General features: G+C 40.7%; 1 protein-coding gene across 10 annotated transcripts in view; it reads right to left on the bottom strand.

Moving 5' to 3' along the window:
* The window catches only part of CCDC18 (coiled-coil domain containing 18), a 112,710-nt gene that overhangs the window by 91,828 nt on the left and 253 nt on the right, over positions 1-20,629 (bottom strand). For 4 of the 10 annotated variants that reach the window (XM_016192652.2, XM_060202091.1, XM_060202089.1 and 1 more), the window contains exons 1-5: positions 20,292-20,471; positions 18,704-18,873; positions 15,594-15,762; positions 14,479-14,653; positions 562-720 (exon numbers count right to left, since the gene is read on the bottom strand). In XM_016192652.2, coding sequence (XP_016048138.1) covers positions 562-720; positions 14,479-14,653; positions 15,594-15,727 — 468 coding nt within the window. In that variant the 5' untranslated portion in view covers positions 15,728-15,762; positions 18,704-18,873; positions 20,292-20,471. The other 6 variants (XM_060202088.1, XM_060202086.1, XM_060202087.1 and 3 more) reach the window with 6 other exon arrangements.

The raw sequence follows: 20,629 nt of genomic DNA, 5'->3' as shown, positions 1-20,629 counted from the left end.
AACTTCAATCCCCAGTACTACCGTAAATCAGAGCTGGCCTCTATCTCTAATAAAATAAATATTTAAATAATCTTTAAAAAAAAGGAGAGAGGGAGGGAAAAAGACACCTGCACACTTGCAAGTGGGAAGCTGGGGCTGATTCCAGGTCCTTGCACATGGTAGGTGCTCACTGGGTGTGCCACTGCCTAGCCCCCAGGAAAGGCTTCATTTTTGCAACAAATCAGTAAGGAAATAAATCAGTAAGGTAGCCTTCTAGATGGTAGAAACAGGTGACTTTCCTTTTCATGTCTATTTTTAAAATTTTCAACAATAAAAATATATTAATAGGAAAATAAGTTTTTTATTTCCTTTGTACAAGAAATAAAATCACATCTTATTTAAATACATACAGTATACAAGTTGCCCTAATTTTCAGATATCAAAGTCATCTAAAACTGATTCCATAACAAATTGACACTAAAATAATCACATGCACATTACGCACTACAAATAATTTTACAATTACACGTTTTAAAGTATCTTATTTTACTATTTGTATAGTTACCACTTCAAGAAACATACTTTTGCTCTTGACTGTGTTAATTCAAAGTGGATAGATTCTATTTTAGTCATTAGAGAATGATTCTGTGAGACCAAGCAAGCATTCTGTTGCCTTAGTTTACTAAGCTTCTCTCGAAGATTTTTGATCTCCTGATCCAGGGAGGCAAATGAAAAAGACATCTGAAAAATCATAAAGAATAAGCTATTTTGGTCAATGTCATTAAGCATTGCATGTAATTAATGGTAGTGAGAGAAATTATAAAATAAAATGACATAAGGAACTCAAAATGAATTAAGATATTTAAGGATTGATAATGAAAAGATGTGGGATAATCAGTATCCTCTACTACTGGTGGTAGACCTATACATATACAAATACAGCTTAGAAAAGATTTTTCACTTTGAAAAAACTCTTGTGTTGTCCAATAAAATTGTGTATGCTAAAACCCAACAATAAAACTCTTGGATTCAACTTCCGGAGGTGGAGCTACGAGCAGCAGATCGCTTTCTCTCCTCTCCTCTCCTCTCCTCTCCTCTCCTCTCCTCTCCTCTCCTCTCCTCTCCTCTCCTCTCCTCTCCTCTCCTCTCCTCTCCTCTCCTCTCCTCTCATCTCCTCTCCCGGATCAACTAGGAATACCAAAGGAGACCACCCGGACCGAAACAAGACAGGACTAGAATGACCACAGGAACCCAGTAAATCACCCATGTGAGTACAAACACGCATGGCTGGTGACAGAGAGGAGAGAGGGGCCTAAGGAGAGATTAAGTGACTGCTAACAGTTCAACAGTATATCAGTGGAGACACCACCTCCAGTCTGCTCCACAACAAGGGGACAGCTGAAGGGAGGAAAGGACTCCCCAGAGACTCACCAAGTGCAACTCTGAGTCTCCATTGCTACTACCCTCAGAATCTGGAGCAGCAACAGGGAGGGACACCAGGGGACAGAGATCTAACCGGGAAACTCAGGAGAAGACCTATACCTTGGTGGCATAGCTGAGGGGCTGTGAAAGTCTCTTTGCATAACCACTGGATTATCTCTGCCACACCCTGCTTTATCTCTTGGTCAGAAGTCAGTGATTAAGCTAAGAAGCCTACTGATAGTTTAAAAGCCCTCAGGCTCCCATAGCCTACAGGGAAGAAGAAAAAAGAAGCTTTTACACCACTGAGCTCCAACTCAGGGATTGAAAAAACTGTTAACTTCCACCACGGTAAACCCTTTAATTAAATTACTTAGACACAAGTCAATCCAGGCAATAGTAATCAATAATTTTAAAAGTACTGATAAAGGGAACTCATAACATAATATATAAAATGGTTAAAACAACAAGAAAAAATATTGGAGACTCGAACAGGACAAGAGTCCAGCTAAAAGTCCTCCAGAGGGTGAAGCACAAAACAACGAGTTCAACATCCAAACATTAGCTAAGGAAATAAATCACAGGAGTGAGTAAAGAATTTGAAAAAATTGTAATCAGAAATGCAGGAACAACAAATGAGAATATGGAAGAAAATTCTAATTATCTCATGGTTATTAGAGAGCTGAAAGCTGAAATCGCTGAGCTAAGAAGGCAACTAGCTGAACAAGCTAAAACAGTATCAGAACAGGGCAACAAAATAGATGAACTCCAGAAAACAGTGGAGGCAGAGAGAATAGAATCAATGAGGCTGAAGACAGAATTAGCAAGATTGAGGACGAATTAGAGACAACTAAAAAAGAAGTAAGACATCTCATAAAGAGATTAAGAGATGCTGAAAACAACAACAGAGTCCTATGGGATGACTTTAAAAGAAACAATATACGCATTATTGGCTTACCAGAGGAAGAAAGAGAAGGAGAGGAAGAAAGCATTCTCCAGGCCATAATAGCTGAAAATTTCTCTAGTCTAGACAACACCAAAGACATAAAGATTCAAGAAGCCCAGAGGGTCCCAAACAGAATTAACCCAGACCTAAAGACACCAAGACATGTCATACTTAGAATGGAAAGGAATAAGGATAAAGAAAGGATCCTCAAGGCTGCAAGAGAAAAACAAAGAGTCACCTACAAAGGAAAACCCCTAAGATTAGCAGCAGACTTCTCCATACAAACACTACAGGCCAGAAGAGAATAGCAAGATATCTATCGAGTGCTCAATGAGAAAGGCTTTCAGCCAAGAATACTATATCCTGCTAGACTGTCATTCAGACTAGATGGAAGCATCAAAACCTTCTCAGACAAGCAACAGTTGAAGGAAGCAACCATCACCAAGCCTGCCCTGAAAGAAGTTCTGAAAGGTCTCCTATAAACAGTCAGACCACCACAAATAGGACATATATCAAAACACTCTAAAACTCTACGAGAATGGCGTTAAAATATCTTCAATCTTTGATATCAATAAATGTCAATGGCCTGAATTCACCTATTAAAAGACACAGAGTAGGAAGATGGATCAGAAAACACAACCCAACAATATGTTGTCTACAGGAAACTCACCTAACTCAACAAGACAAACACAGACTTAAAGTGAAAGGATGGAAAACTATCATACAAGCCAATGGCCCACAAAAAAGGGCAGGAACAGCTATTCTCATATCTGACATGATAGACTTTAAAATAGATAAGATTAAAAAAGATAGGAATGGACACTACTTAATGCTCAGAGGATCAGTCAATCAAGAGGACTTAACAATTATTAATATCTACGCACCCAATGAGAAGCCATCTAAATACATCAAACTTCTACTGAAAGAGCTACAGCAATATATTAACAGTAACACAATCATAGTAGGGGACTTCAACACCCCACTATCTCAACTTGACAGATCATCCAGGAAGAAAATCAGTAAAGACATAAGGGAGCTAAATGAAGAGATAGATAAACTAGAACTATTGGACATTTTCAGAGTCATTCATCCCAAGAAACTGGAATACACATTTTACTCAAATCCACATGGATCATTCTCAAGGATAGACCATATGTTAGGCCACAAAGACAGCATCAGCCAATTCAAGAGCACTGAAATCATCCCAAGCATCTTCTCAGACCACAGTGGAATTAAACTAACACTTAACAATCAACAAAAGATTAGTAACAGTCCCAAAACGTGGAAGCTCAACAGTACACTTCTTAACAACTTCTAGGTCAAAGAGGAAATCAAGGAAGAAATCAAAATGTTTTGAGAGTTCAATGAAAATGAAGACAGAAGCTATCAAAATATTTGGGACACAGCTAAAGCAGTCCTAAGAGGGAAGTTCATAGCTATACAAGCACACATTAGGAAACAAGAAAAGGCACAAATAAACAGCCTGATTGCACATCTTAAAGACCTAGAAGAAGAACAACAAAGGAATCCTAAAGCAACCAGAAGGACAGAAATCACTAAAGTTAGGGCAGAAATAAATAACATTGAGAATAGGAAAACCATACAAAAGATCAACGAAAGTAAATGTTGGTTCTTCGAAAGAGTAAACAAAATTGACAAACCTTTAGCCAGACTCACAAAACAAAAAAGGGAGAAGACCCAAATAAATCGGATAGTAAATGAAAGAGGAGATATCACAACAGACACTGCAGAAATTCAACATATCATGCGAGGCTTCTATGAACAACTATATGCCACCAAGCTAGAGAACCTGGAAGAAATGAATGATTCCTAGATACCTACCAACTTCCAAAACTAAGTAAAGAGGAAGTGAATAACATGAACAGGCCCATCACAGCTAATGAAATTGAAACAGTTATCAAAAATCTTCCCAAAAATAAAAGTCCTGGACCAGATGGTTTTACAAATGAATTCTACAAAACTTTCAAAGAAGAACTAATACCTCTACTTTTAAAAGTCTTCCAGAAAATTGAAGACACTGGAATACTCCCTGCCAGCTTCTATGAAGCCAACATCACCCTGATACCAAAAGCAGACAGGGACACAACCAAAAAAGAAAACTACAGACCAATATCTCTGATGAACATAGATGTGAAAATATTGAACAAAATTCTAGCCAACCGGACACAGCAGTATATCAAAAAGATTGTTCATCATGACCAAGTGGGGTTTATCCCAGGCATGCAAGGTTGGTTTAATATACGTAAATCAATCAATGTGATCCACCACATCAACAAAAGCAAGACCAAAAACCACATGGTCATATCAATAGATGCAGAGAAAGCCTTTGACAAAATCCAACATCCCTTTATGATCAAAACACTACAAAAAATGGGAAGAGATGGAAAATTCCTCAAGATAGTGGAGTCTATATATAGCAAACCTACAGCCAACATCATACTCAATGGTGAAAAACTGGAAGCATTTCCCCTCAGATCAGATACTAGACAGGGCTGCCCACTATCACCATTACTATTCAACATAGTGTTGGAAGTTCTTGCCATAGCAGTCAGGCAGGAGCAAGGAATTAAAGGCATACAGATTGGAAGAGAAGAAGTCAAACTTTCCTTATTTGCAGATGACAAGATAGTATACATGGAAAAACCTAAGGAATCCAGCAAGAAGCTTTTGGAAATCATCAGGCAATACAGTAATGTGTCAGGCTATAAAATTAACATTCAAAAGTCAGTGGCATTCCTCTATGCAAACACTAAGTTAGAAGAAATTGAGATCCAGAAATCAGTTCCTTTTTCTATAGCAACAAAAACAAGAAAATATCTAGGAGTAAACCTAACCAAAGAAGTGAAAGACTTGTATACTGAAAATTATGAGTCTCTACTCAAAGAAATTGAAAAAGACAAAAAGAAGTGGAAAGATATTCCATGTTCATGGGTTGGAAGAATTAACATCATCAAAATGAATATATTACCCAGAGCCATCTACAAATTTAATGCTATCCCCATCAAGATCCCAAGCACATTTTTAGGAGAATAGAAAAAATGCTACTAATGTTTATCTGGAACCAGAAAAGACCTAGAATTGCCAAAACAATCTTGAGAAAAAAGAACAGAACCGGAGGCATCACACTCCCAGATCTCAAACTGTATTATAGGGCTATTGTCATCAAAACTGCTTGGTACTGGAACATGAACAGACACACTGACCAGTGGAATAGAATGGAGAGCCCAGAAATGAGGCCCCACACCTATGGACATCTAATCTTTGACAAAGGGGCCCAGACTATTCAATGCGGAAAGCAGAGTCTCTTCAACAAATGGTGTTGGAAACAATGGGTTGAAACATGCAGAAGAATGAAACTGAACCACTGTATTTCACCAAATACAAAAGTAAATTCCAAGTGGATCAAGGACTTGGATGTTAGACCACAAACTATCAGATACTTAGAGGAAAATATTGGCAGAACTCTTTTCCACATACATTTTAAAGACATCTTCAAGGAAACGAATCCAATTACAAAGAAGACTAAGGCAAGGATAAACCTATGGGACTACATCAAATTAAAAAGCTTCTTCACAGCAAAAGAAACCACTACCCAAACCAAGAGACCCCTCACAGAATGGGAGAAGATCTTTACATGCCATACATCAGATAAGAGTTTAATAACCAACATATATAAAGAGTTTGCCAGACTCAACAACAAGACAACAAATAACCCCATCCAAAAATGGGGGGAGGAATATTCACCACAGAAGAAATCCAAAAGGCTGAGAAACACATGAAAAAATGCTCCATGTCTCTGATTGTGAGAGAAATGCAAATCAAGACGACAATGAGATATCACTTCACTCCTGTGAGAATGTCAGACATCAGAAAAGGTAACAGCAGCAAGTGTTGGAGAGGGTGTGGGGTCAAAGGAACCCTCCTGCACTGCTGGTGGGAATGTAAATTGGTCCAACCTCTGTGGAGAACAGTCTGGAGAACTCTCAGAAGGCTAGAAATGGACCTACCCTATGACCCTGAAATTCCTCTCCTGGGGATATATCCTAAGGAACCCAACACATCCATCCAAAAAGATCTGTGTACACATATGTTCTTGGCAGCACAATTTGTAATAGCCAAATCCTGGAAGCAACCCAGGTGTCCAACAACAGATGAGTGGCTGAGCAAGTTGTGGTATATATACACAATGGAATACTACTTAGTTGTAAAAAATGGTGACTTCACCGTTTTCAGCCGATCTTGGATGGACCTTGAAAAAATCATGTTGAGTGAAATAAGTCAGAAACAGAAGGATGAATATGGGATGATCTCACTCTCACGCAGAAGTTGAAAAACAAGACCAGAAAAGAAAACACAAGTAGAACCTGAAATGGAATTGGCATATTGCACCAAAGTAAAAGACTCTGGGGTGGGTGGGTGGGGAGAATACAGGTCCATGAAGGATGATAAATGACATAGTGGGGGTTGTATTGTTAAATAGAAAACTGGGGAATGTTATGCATGTACAAATTATTGTATTTACTGTTGAATGTAAAACATTAATTCCACAATAACGAAATAAATTTAAAAAACAACAACAAGGGCAACAAAGGGGAAAATAAATAAATATATATATAAAAAAAAACTCTTGGTCATTTATTTGAGATCAACTTCAGTAACTTTGCCCCTGAAAATATTAAAATTGTGATCGTTATACCGCACATAAAAATAGAGAGTGCCTATCAACAATAAAATAGTAAATTAGTCTTCAAATTGTATATACTTCTGGGAGTCAGGTGGTAGCGCAGAGGGTTAAGCACATGTGGAACGAAGCGCAAGGACCAGCAGGGGAGTCGCTTCACAGGCGGTGAAGCAGGTCTGCAGGTGTCTATTTTTCTCTCCCCATCTTCCCCTCCTCTCTCCATTTCTCTCTGTCTATCCAACAACAATAACATCAATAACTACAATAACAATAAAAACAAGGGCAACAAAAGGGAAAATAAATACAAATTATTAAAAAATTGTACATACTTCAGTTATACCATTTTGAACATATAATTTATAATAAATTGTTTATTTCTTTTTACCAGAGCACTGCTTTGCTCTGTGGGGGACGGAACCTGGGAACTTGGAGCCTCAGGTATGAGAATTTATTTGCATAACCATTATGCTGCCCCCCCAATAATTTTTTTAACCATCATGAGACTTGAGATTTCAAAACATGACTTAGCTTTTAAAATACTTACGCAATTCAAAGTCAAACTATGTAAGAGAATTACACAGAAATCGTTCATCTTTAGCAGGTAGGTTAACCATTTTATAAGTTTACTATCTATAAATTTTAGCTTAACACCAATCATTCAGCAAAGCTCTAGAGGACCTACATATAGAAAAGTTACCAAGTTAGTCTTCTTTAAATTTAGTGTCTCCACATGCACATAACACATTATGCAAACTACCCAACCCACACACTAGCATACTGAATGTATCTGCACCTTTTTTTTTTTTTTTTTTTTGCCACCAGGGTTATCGCTAGGGCTCAGTGCCAGCACTTAGAATCCAGTGCTCCTGGAGGCTGTTTTTCCCGTTCTGTTGTCCTTGTTGTTGTTAGATGGGACAGAGAGAAATGGAGAGGAGGGGAAGACAGAGAGGGGGGAAGAAAGATAAGACACCTTCAGACCTGCTTCACCACCTGTGAAGCGACTCCCCTGCAGGTGGGGAGCGGGGGCTCAAACTGGGATCCTTATGCCAGTCCTTGCGCTTTGCGCCATGTGCGCTTAACCTGCTGCGCTACCACTCAGACCCCTGCACCTTACATTTTTTACTTGAGTATACAGCCTGGCAGTCTCTCCACAAACAATACAGTGAGAAAAGATTTTTTTCTTTTTTTAATTATTTATTATTGGATAGAGACAGGAAGAAATTGAGAAAAGGAGGGGAGAGGGAAAGAGTCAGAGAGACACCTGCAGCCCTACTTCATCACTTGTGAAGCATTCTCCCTACAGGTGGGGACTAGGGGCTTGAATCTGGATCATTGTGAATTGTAATGTGTGCATTTACCCAGGTGTGCCATCATCTGGCCCCTAAAAATTTACTAACAGGAGAGAGGCAGAGCATCTATCTGGCACATATAGTGGTGGGGATCAAACTCAAACCTCAAACTTTTTTTTTAATATTTATTTTTTTGTTGTCATTGCCCTTATTGTTTCATTGTTATTGTTGTTGTCATTGTTGGATAGGACAGAAAGAAATGGAGAGAGGAGGGGAAGACAGAGATGGGGAGAGAAAGATAAGACAACTATAGACCTGCTTCACTGCCTGTAAAGCGACTTCCCTGCAGGTGGGGAGCTGGGAGCTCGAACCGGGTTTCTTGCACTTTGTGCCATGTGTGCCTAACCCGCCGCACTCCTGACTCCCGGAACCTCAAACTTCTAAGGCCAATCTTCTAGCCACTGCACCACTCACGTTTATTTAAAAAGATTAACAAGTTTGGGGGTGGGGGTGGAGACAAGAGAGTCACTCAGGCACATATAATATAATGCCAGGAAGGTAAGTCTGGAATTCATAATTGAGAGTCCAGTGCTGAGGAGTGGGGTGGAGGAGTTGGGAGAGGGGAGGCACTCCGTCCAGCACACACATTACCATGTGTGAGGACCTGGGTTCAAGCCCCTCTGGTGGTGAAGCAGTGCAGCGGGTGTCTCTCTGTCTCTCTCCCCATTCCCTCTATTATGGAAAATACATGAACAGAGTGCATACTCTCCTGATTTACCTTATGTGGATATTTTAATCTATGTGCCTTTCCTCTCTGATATGAAGACAAAGCCTCAGATTGTGTTTCCTTTGTGTTTGTTCTTCTGGCAATCAGAACAGTGGCTGTAGCTACCCCTCCTCCCCTCCACATTCTTAAACTAATGGGCCTGAGACAACCATGCTAAAGTAAAAGATTACAAGGAAGTAATCCAGCTGTCTCAGGACTGGTATGTAAGAAGCACTAGTTCTCCCTTTTCTTTATCCATACCAAGGACACAGATAAGGAAGATGTATAGCAATAACGTGACAGACTGCTTTTGGTCTGTTTTTGCCTACTTTGTAATAGTGAAACAAACCTGCTCCCTCCACCCTTTGGGGAGGGGGAACCTCAATAAAACTGTGTGCTTTTCAAAGTTGTGGGGAGAACTTCCCAGAGTGATCTCGTCTCCTACACACCAGTGTAATAAACTCCTCTCTTTCACCAAGAACTGGCTCAAGTCTTGCGTTTTGAGGATTTCTGTAACACCTCCCTCCATTTGTCTCTGAGAAAAAAAAAAAAAAAGGAAAAGAAATGGACAACAGGTGCAGTGAAATCTTCATGCAATCACCATGCCCCAGTGATAACAGTTGTGGCAATAAAAAATAATAAAAACATTAAAATAAAAGTTAAAAGAGAGCTCAGGGTAGGGGGGCAGGAGGTGGCACACCGGGTTGGATTAAGCGCACATAGTGCAAAGTGCAAGGGCCAATTTAAGGATCCTGGTTGCAGCCCCTGGCTCCCCACCTGCGGGGGGGGGGGGGGGGGTCAGCTTTGCAAGTGGTGAAGCAGGCCTGCAAATATCTATCCTTCTCTCTTGTCTTCTCTTCTCTCTCAATTTCTCTTTGTCCTATCCAACAACAATAGCACTAACAACAATAACAAGGGCAAGAAAAATGGGGAAAATGACCACCAGGAGTGGTTGATTCATAGTGTAGGCACTGAGCCTGGAGGCAAAAAAAAAAAGAGAGAGAGTTCAAGCTTTATCTACTGCACCCTCTCCCAGTCATGAGCAGTTTCCATTGTGGGCTTACTTAGCTGATCCCCTATTAGTGGACACTAGAACTACTTCTAGTCCAGTTATGACAATATTATTTTATATTTATGTAGACATATCTATAATTCATTTATAAATGGGATTTCCAAATCACATTTATGATTGTGGAAAATACCACCAAATATTTTCTCAATAGGAGTTGTATCAGTTTGCTTTCCTACCAGTAATGTTTGAGGGTACCTATAACCAGTTTACTAAAAAAAAAAAAAAAAAAAGTTAAACCCCACCTGCAGGGGGGTCACTTCACAAGCGGTGAAACAGGTCTACAGGTGTCTGTCTTTCTCTCCCCCTCTGTCCTCCCCTCCTCTCTTCATCTCTCTGTCCTATCAACGACAACATCAATAGCATCAACATCGATAACTACAACAATAAAAAAGGGCAACAAGAATAGAAAATAAATAAGTATTAAAAAAAGTTAAACACCTGGATGTTTAATAATCTAGTAGGTTTCCGGGCCAGCTGGTGGTGCACCTGGTTAGGCACACATATCGCTATGCACAAGGACCTGGGTTCAAGCCCTGTTCCTCATCTATTGGGGTTACGTTTCACAAGTGGTGAAGCAGATTTGTAGGTGTCTCTGTCTAATTCCCTCTCCTCTCAATTTCTCTGTCCTGTCAATAAAAAAATAAATTAAAAATAAAAAAGGAAAAAATGGCCACCAGGAGCAGTAGATTTGCAGTGCTGGCACCAAGCCCCAAACAATAACCTTGATGCCAATTTAAAAAAACAACTGGTACTTAAGTGTAGTTTACTTTTGTATTTCTCTATACAATGAACTGAACACAATTAAGCTTGTTTTTTTTTTAAAAATTGTTTTTTCCTTTTGTTCCTTGTTTATTGCCGTTTTGTTATTATTGTTGTTATTGCTATTGTTGTGGGACAGGACAGCGAGAAATCAAGAGAGGAGGGGAAGACAGAGAGGGGGAGAGAAAGACAGACACCTGCAGACCTGCTCTCACTGCCTGTGAAGCAACTCCCCTGCAGGTGGGGAGCTGGGGGCTCGAACCAGGATCCTGATGCCAGTCCATGAGCTTTGCATCATGTGCACTTAAGCCGCTGCACCACCGCCTGGCTCCCTTTTTAAAAAATATTTTAATTTATTTATTATGGGATAAAGACAGAAATTGAGAGGAAGGGGAGTCAGAGAGGGAAAAAGACAGAGAAACACCTGCAGCCCTGCTTCACCACTTGTGAAGCTTTCCCCTGCAGATGGGGACCAGGGGCTTGAACCTGGGTCCTTGCACACTGTAATGTGTGCACTTAAGCAGGTGTTCCACCACCTGGCCACTCCATTAGACTTGTTTAAAATAATTTTTATCTTTTTCCAACTGTCTGTTTCTACTGACTTGTTGTCTTCTTCATTCTACACACTAAAGAGATCAGCTCTTTTCTTTAGTAGGCACTGCTAATTCCCCCCTCCCCTATTTTTTATTTGTCTTTTCATTTTGCTTAGGGTAAAACACAATGATTTCAATGAATGCGGGTATACACACACACATAAATATATGACCAGCAATTCTAATTAGAATAATTAGAAATAGTTACATTATCATTGTAGACAAACAATTTGAATTCATCTCCTAAAGTGTAGGTACAGGTAGCTTTACTAAACACCCTTTTTAAAATTTTTTATTATTTTTATTCATTTCTTGGATAAAGAAGGCCAGAAATTAAGACGAAGGAGGAGAGAAAGAGACACCTGAGCACTACTTCACAACTTGAGAAGCTTTCCCCCTGCAGGTGGGGACTGGAGACTTGAACCTGGGTCCTTGAGCATTGTAACATGTGGTCAACCAGATGCGCCACCACCCAGCTCTCTAAACACCTTCTCTATCAAAAGAAAACCTCTCAGTTATTGGTATTGTGAATAAGAGTAAATGTTTATCAAAGAATATTGTGGCGTGTGTGCATGCATGTGTGTGTATGCAAGGTAGGGGTAAGATAATTAAAAAAAAAAAGGAAAAACACTGGAAAAGAAGCTAAAGAGGGGACTCGGGCAGTAGGCAGCAGGTTAAGTGCACATGGCACAAAGCGCAAGGACTGGCTGAAGATCCTGGTTTGAATCCCTGGCTCCCCACCTGCAGGGGAGTCACTTCACAGGTGGAGAAGCAGGTCTGCAGATATCTTTATCTTTCTCTCCCCCTGTCTTTCCCTCCTCTCTCCATTTCTCTCTGTCCTATCCAACAATAACATCAACAACAATAACTACAACAACAATAAAAACAAGGGCAACAAAAAGGAAATAAATGTTTTAAAAAAATTAAAATAAAAATAAAAAGAAGCCAAAGAGGTTGAATAAGGAAGAGAGATAAAATCAGAGCAATATACGGTTTGACTAAGAAAAGAGGGAAGAGAGATTCAGACCAGGAAATATGTCTAATATCATCTATGAAATTTAGAGACAGTGAAACAATTCTTCACAATACTACACAATATTACACAATACTTCATATTCAAACTAAATAGTAAGTATATAGTCACCGCTGAATAAATAATTGATTATCCATTTAAGTACATGGCATAGTGTTAAAATTAATAATTGCCTAGGAAGTGATGCAGTTAAATTGCACTAGATTTGATCCTGGCACCACATATGTCAGAACATTAGTCTCTGTTTTATAGTGGAAAAAAAAAACCTTAAGGTAAAGGGGAGGGGCAAGCAGTGACATACGTGGTAAACCATACACATTATAGTTCAAGCTTGGGCTCAAACCCCTCGCCTCCTCCTTCAAGAGATAAGCTTCAGAAATGGTGACACCGTGCTGCAGGTTTCTCCCTTTTATCTCCTCCTTCCCTCTCAATTTCTCTGTATTTATTCAAAATAAGTAGATATATTAAAAATAATAAAAAAGTAAAGCAAATCATTTACTTGAGAAAATAAGACATTTACTTGCAAAAAGGTAACAAATATACAAGTAAAACAAATAAAGTAGGGGCCAGATGATCCCCACCTGCAGCAGGGAAGCTTCATAAGTGATAGAGCAGTGATTCTGGTATTCTGTTGTCTTCCCCCCCCCCCCAACCCCCATTTCTCCCTTCCCTTTCAATTTTTATCTGAAAGGAATGAAGGGGAAATTATAACTACCAGGAGTAGTGGATTCACTGTGCAGACTCTGAGCCCCAGCGATAACCCTGATGGCAATAAATAAATAAACAGGGGCCTAGGAGATGGTTCAGTGATGGAACACATACCATACCAGACTTCAGACCCTTGGTTTGATTGCACAGGAGCATTAAGGACAGCATCAGGGGAACTCTCTGAATGGTGAAATAGTGCTTTGGGGTTTCTCCTCACACTCAAAATATAGTGGCCTGGGAGGTGGAGCAATGAATAAAGTGTTAAGCTCACAAGCATGAGGGATGCTATTCTCAACATCACACATTCCAGAGTGGTGCTCTGGTTATCTAATATGTAAAGTAAAAAACCAGGTCATGGAGCAACTCAGCAAATAGTAGACCTTAGGCTTAGTTAGGTGCATACATTACAGTGCAAAAGACACAGGTTCAAGTCCCTGGTCCCCATCTGCTAGGAGAAGCACAAGTGGAGAAGCAGTGCTACTTTGCCTCCCTCTTCCTTCTAAATTTCTATCTCTATCAAAAAAGAAAAAAAAGGCCATGGGGAGAGATGGATTCACTGCATAGGCTCCAAGCCCCAGCAATAACTCTGGTGATGACAACAACAAAAACTTTGTTAAGATGCATTAAAAATCACTATGTTTAAATTCAACAAGGCCTGAGCACCATAGTAAATGAAAATGGGACTAAGAAGGTGACTCAGAAGTGAAGCCCACTCCTTGTAGGTGTGAGATACTGAATATAATCCCCAGCAACTTATTTAAAACAAAACAAGGGAGTCAGGCGGTAGCGCAGCGGATAAGCAGACATGGCACAAAGCGCAAGGACTGGCATAAGGATCCCGGTTTGAGCCCCCGGCTCTCCACCTGTAGAGGAGTGACTTCACAGGCGGTGAAGCAGGTCTGCAGGTGTCTATCTTTCTCTCCCCCTCTCTGTCTTCCCCTCCTCTTTCCATTTCTCTCTGTCCTATCCAACAACAACCACATCAATAACAACAACAATAAAAACAAGGGCAACAAAAGGGAAAATAAATATAATAAAAAATTTTTTTTAATAATAATAAATAAAAACAAAACAAAAAGCAGAACACCATAAATGGAAGGGTGGTACTCTTGTGTTTTCTCAACAATAATAAATAAATAATTCAAGGAAAAAATTCATAAGTAGACAGGCAGAAAACCAAAACTAATTCTAATTAGATTTAAAAATAATAACCTTATCTCTTGGTGATTTGTGAAAATTGGCACTGCTGCCAGGCATTTTACAAACTTTTTTATAAAGTGAATAATTCAAAAATTCAAGATGGTTAGGCTGAGAAAGATCTTCTAGGATGAGCCTTTCAGACCTTCGCAGGTGAGAAGCATAATCAGAATGTTCACTTGGACTAACACTAGAAAAAAAAAATAAAAGAAATATATATACATTTTAGTTCTTAATTTACCATTACCAAATTTCTATTTATGAAATCAGAAAAGAGAAAGAAAAGCACTTGAAATGTTGCTGGCAATAAGACTCAGTTATGAACTTATGTTTCAATCAAAATTTTAAATAAACCACGATTTGTTTTAAACCAGCATTCTTATGTGCTTCTTGTTTCCCTCTTCTAGGATTACTTAACTACTTTTCTTTTTTTTTGTACTAGAACACTGCTCAGCTCTGGTTTATGCAGGGGATTGAACCTGGGACACTGGAGCCCTAGGCATGAGAGTCTCTTTGCATAACCATTATGCTATCTACCCCTGCCCTCTTTTTTCTCTTTTACCAGATCAGCTCTGGCTTATGGTGGTATGGGGGATTGAATCTGGAACTTTGAAGCCTCAGGTATGAATCTCTTTGCATAACCACTAAGCTATCTACCCCTACCTGAATTACTTAACATTTTAAAATAATCATTAATAGGGGCCAGGTGGTAGTGCACCTGGTTAACTGAACACATTATAGTGCACATGGACCCGGGTTCAAGCTCCTAGTTCAAACCTGCAGGGTGAAAGCTTCACGAGTAGTAAAGCAGGGTTGTAGGAGTCTCTGTCTCTTTCTCTATCTCCCCTCTCTTCTCAATTTCTGTCTCTATTCAACAATAAATGAATTAAAAAAGAAAATAATCATAATAAAAGATTATATCCTAAAGATTTTATACACCAAGTTCGAACACATTAAAGGTATTTGCTAGTATGTGTTTTTCTAATGCTATTTTTCCTAAGTTGAGTTATACTTAAAATTATTTCTTATATGAAAGACATAAAAAACACAATATGTAATAATGAAATTCAGACATTTTACGTCATAAATCAAAGTCATACTCTGAAACCTATGAGATTTTACTTACTTACCTGGACAACTCTTCCCCTAAATTCTGCAGATTCCACTCTGTTCTCTTTAGTTCATGTCTTAAGGAAGCAACATTTGCAAGCAAGCTTTCTTCTTCATTGTCCTTATTATAGTAGTCTGAAGAACTAGATTCCATTTCTTAGAAAAAACAATGAATGTCCTGTTCCTCGCCTGAAAGGATCTGTGGTGTCAGTCACAATTTTTTCACACTAATAGAATTTAATTCATTATTTTTAATTTTTTTTTTTTTTTAACCAGAGCACTGCTCAGCTCTGGTTTATGGTGGTGTTGGAGACTGATCCAGGGTGTTTGGAGCCTCCCCTCATGTTCTGTGAAATCTTTCATAGTGATTTTTAAACAAAATTTTGTAGCAATAATTTTCTCTACAGTATAGCCATAATGGAACATTTGACAGTTCTAAGTCAATTTTTCATGAAACCCATAGTTTGATAATTGTAGCTGCTTTTTTTTTTCTTTTAGAAATATTTTATTATTGGGAGTCAGGTGGTAGTGCAGCAGGTTAATCGTACATGGCGCCAAGTGCAAAGACCAGCGCAAGGATCCCAATATGAGCCCCTGGCTCCCCACCTGCAGGAGAGTCGCTTCACAGGCGGTGAAGCAGGTCTGCAGGTGTCTATCTTTCTCTCCCTCTCTGTCTTCCCATCCTCTCTCCATTTCTCTCTGTCCTATCCAACAATAACGACATCAATAACAACAACAATAATAACTACAACAACAATAAAAAAAGGGCAAAAAAAAGGGAAAATAAATTTTTTTAAGATTTTTTAAATATTTATTCCCTCTTGTTGCCCTTGTTGTTGTAGCTATTGTTGTTGATGTCATTGTTGTTGGATAGGACAGAGAGAAATGGAGAGAGGAGGGGAAGACAGAGAGGGGGAGAGAAAGAGAGACACCTGCAGACCTGCTTCACCACCTGTGAAGCGACTCCCCTGCAGGTGGGGAGCCGGGGCTCGAACCAGGATCCTTGCGCTTTGCGCCTTGTGCACTTAACCCGCTGCGCTACCGCCCAACTCCCATAAGTAAAATATTTTTTAAATTTTATTACTGGATAGACAGAAACTGAGGAGAAGGAGAGAGAGAGAGAGCGAGGAAAAAGAGAGACAGTAGCACTGGTTCACCACTCTTGTAGCTTTCCCCCTGCAGATGGGGACCAGGAACTTGAACCTGGGTCCTTGAGCACTGTCATGGGAGCGCTTGCTTACCCAGGTGCCCCAGGGCTTGGCTCCCTTGTAGTTGCTTTCTTCCTAAGCACATTTAATTTCTATAACAAGTCTGTGAGCTGTTATCTTTATTAGATGTTTAAAATGCAGAAATAAAATAGATCAAAAACTTGCTCAAGGTCACACAAATTGTAAATAATGGAACCAAGATCTGAACCTAGGTCGACAGGAACCAAGCACTTTTTTTTTTTTTTGCCTCCAGGGTTAATTAATGCTGGGCTTGGTGCTGGCTGTGAGAACCCACTGCTCCTGGCAGGCTTTTTTTTTTTTTTTTTTTTTTTCATTTTTATTTGACAGGACAGAGAAAATTGAGATGTAGTAGATAGAAAGGGAGAAAAGACACCTGCAGACCTGCTTCACCACTTATGAAGTGTCCCTGCTGCAGGTAGAGAGCCAGGGGTCCAAACCCAGGTCCTTGTGCTTAGTACTATGTATGCTTAACTGGGTGTGCCACCACCCAGCACCCTGAACCAAGCACTCTGCAAATCTCTTTATGCTTTAACATTTATTTATTTATTCATTTCCTTTTGTTGCCCTTGTTGTTTTATTGTCAAAATTATTGTTATTGTTGTTACTGATGTCGTTGTTGTTGGATAGGACAGAGAGAAATGGAGAGAGGAAGGGAAGACAGAGAGGGGGAGAGAAAGATAGACACCTTCAGACTTGCTTCACCACTTGTGAAGCGACTCCCCTGCAGGTGGGGAGCCGGGGACTAAAACCAGGTTAATTATGCCAGGCCTTGAGCTTTGCGCCACCTGTGCTTAACCAGCTGTGCTACCACCCAACTCCCACTCTGCAAATTTCTAATTTATTACAGGTCAGTTTTAATATAGGATGTTCAAAGTTACATAATCAATGTATATTATATATATTCTGGAAATTTGATAAAATGGGTATTAGTTCAATTACACACTTTTACAAAGGTTATTTAAGACCAGATAAAAGTCATCTCCTAGGAGTCGGGCGGTAGCGCAGCGGGTTAAGCGCAAGTGGCGCAAAGGCAAGGACCCACATAGGGATCCCCGTTAGAGGCCCCGGCTCCCCACCTGCAGGGGAGTCGCTTCACAGGCGGTGAAGCAGGTCTGCAGGTGTCTTTCTCTCACCTTCTCTGTCTTCCCTTCCTCTCTCCATTTCTCTTTGTCCTATCCAACAACAAATGACATCAATAACAATAACTACAACAATTAAACAACAAAGGCAACAGAAGGGAATAAATAAATATTTTTAAAAATAGTCATCTCTCTTCCACAATAACAATAAAATTAAAACACACACACACACACACACACACACACACACACCCATTCACCCACTTAGCCCTGAAGTTAAGATGACATTTGGCAGGTCAGCTCAGAAATACATGAAGAAAAGATTTTGATTCTTCACCTGATGACAATCCCAAGTTGTGAAATTCTCTATTTAATAAATACCTTTGCACATAAAATTCCTGACAAAGGGTACTTTAATAATAATTTAACACATGACTACGTTATTAAAATGTATATTGTAAAAAAATGTATATTATAATACAATAAAACTAAGGTTTCATAATCTCTACTCCTGTATATTTTGTGCATACTTTTAATATTACATTCCTTGTTTAGATTCCATTTACTTTTGTCATTGTAGCATCTTTCTCATCACCCTTCTAGAATCCAGAGCACATTTCAAGCTCTAAAGTTTTAGGAGATATTAGGAGTCCTGTCTATTATATTCAGGATTTTGGTACCTAAGAGAAGTTGAGCATTTTCAGTGAATAAACTGAGATTACTAAACTAACCTTCCTTCCCCTTATCCAGGGAAAATATGGGGGAAAAATATTCACCCCACTCAAAATTTTCCAGATGTTGAAAGATTAAAAGAATTCTCACCTTTTTGGAAGAAGTGGTTGGAAATTAAGATGCTATGAAATCTCAAGAGAGAAACGGTTTCTATCTTCTTTTCGTTTCCACAAATCTTCTACTAAAGTGAGATGACTCTCCCAAACAAAACAGAGGATCAGGCCCCCATTCTCCTTTATCTTTTCAATCTTTCTAGCTCCCTAAAGGATGGTGAGAGGAAATAAGGGTGAAGACAATCGAGCCAAAACTATATATCAGTGTTTCGTTTCAACCAAATCAGGTCTAGCATCCAAAGTTTCCTCTGTAGAGTTAAGAATGTCCTAACTTCTGAAACTTTACATTTTCCTAGCAAGCCATTTCCTGTCAAATAGTGCGCCTGATGTACAGTAGTCATGTCCTTTTATGTATGTCAGGCTCCCATCATATTCCGACGTCCTTGTCTTTTTGGCTTAATAACATCGCAATTGGGAGCCCAGCGGTGGCGCCACTGGTTAAGCGCACACATTACAGAGCGCAAGGACCCAGGTTCGAACCCCAGGTCCCTAGCTGCAAAAGGGAAAGCTTCAGGAACGGTGAAGCATGGCTGCAGGTGCTTCTCTGGCTCTCTCCCTCTCCTCTCAATTTCTCTCTGTCTCTATCCAATAATAAAGTTCTTTTTTAAAAAAAGATCGCGTTTGTAGGTGGGCAGACACACAGACACCCTTCACACCCCCAAACCAATGTTTGTTATACCCCCTGCTTGGCACGAGATTGGCTGCAGAAGAAGACGGCTGCTGCTCCTTTTAGGAGCCAGGGAGACAGTACAATGGCTATACAGTCAGTAGACGTCCACTCCCGAAGCTGAGGCCTCAGGTTCAATCCCCGGCACCACCAAAAGCCAGGTGGTTGGTAGACCAGGACGTTGGTTAAAAAACAAACAGGGAGTCGGGCGGTAGCGCAGCAGGTTGAGCACAGGTGGCGCAAACCGCAAGGAAGAGCAAAAGGATCCTGGTTCGAGCCCCCGGCTCCCCACCTGCAGGGGAGTCGCTTCACAGGCGGTGAAGCAGGTCTGCAGGTGTCTGTCTTTCTCTCCCCCTCTGTCTTCCCCATCTCTCTCCATTTCTCTCTGTCCTATCCAACAACGACATTAACAACAACAATAACCACAAGGCTACAGCAACAAGGGCAACAAAAGGGGGAAAATGGCCTCCAGGAGCAGCGGATTCATGGTGCAGGCACTGAGCCCCAGCAATAACCCTGGAGGAAAAAAATCACTCATCTTAGAAAGAAGTCACGTCTTCGCATGACTTAAATAACTGATTCTACGTCCTCTGAAAGAAAGGGGCCGGGTGGTGCACAGCTGGTTGCGCGCACATTGCTCACGTCGAGCCCCGAGCGGTGAAGCAGCGCTGCAGGTGTCTATCACCCCCTGCCCTCTCGATTTCTGGCTGTCTCTGGCCAATAAACAAAGATTTAAAAACAAAAAAAAACTGAGGGAAAACATATCCTCCTCTTGGATTTCCTCCCTCAAGTGAACTTTAACCCTGCAGAGCAGCGCGCATAACACAGGGCGAGGGCCCGGGACCCGCGGAACACTCCCCGGCCAGAGGCTTCCACCCTGCAAGGGGCAGCAGCTCACCACCCAAGTCGTGGCTGCGAGAAAGACCCACGAGACCGGGCTGCGCGCCGCGCTCCCGTCAGCGCTCGGAAGGCTCCGAGCCTCTCCGGGACCCCGAGTGTGGAAGCGCCAGACGCTCTACGCCAGGAAGCAGCGAACACCCGCTGCGACGCGTTCGAACTGCCGCGGGAGCCGTTGGGGGACGCACCTCCCCCACACCGCCCCGCCGCCGCGCAGGCGCAGCGTGAAGAGACGCCGACGGCGCGGGGCCTCTTGGGGGATCCCGGTGAGCGCCTGGGCGCCCGCTGGCTCAGAACTACATTTCCCACAATTACCGTCAAGCCGCCCATTGGCGGGGA

The sequence above is a fragment of the Erinaceus europaeus genome, chromosome 11 (genome assembly GCF_950295315.1).
Source record: "Erinaceus europaeus chromosome 11, mEriEur2.1, whole genome shotgun sequence".
Classification (NCBI taxonomy): Eukaryota; Metazoa; Chordata; class Mammalia; order Eulipotyphla; family Erinaceidae; genus Erinaceus; species Erinaceus europaeus.
This window is presented reverse-complemented; position numbering and strand designations above follow the sequence as displayed.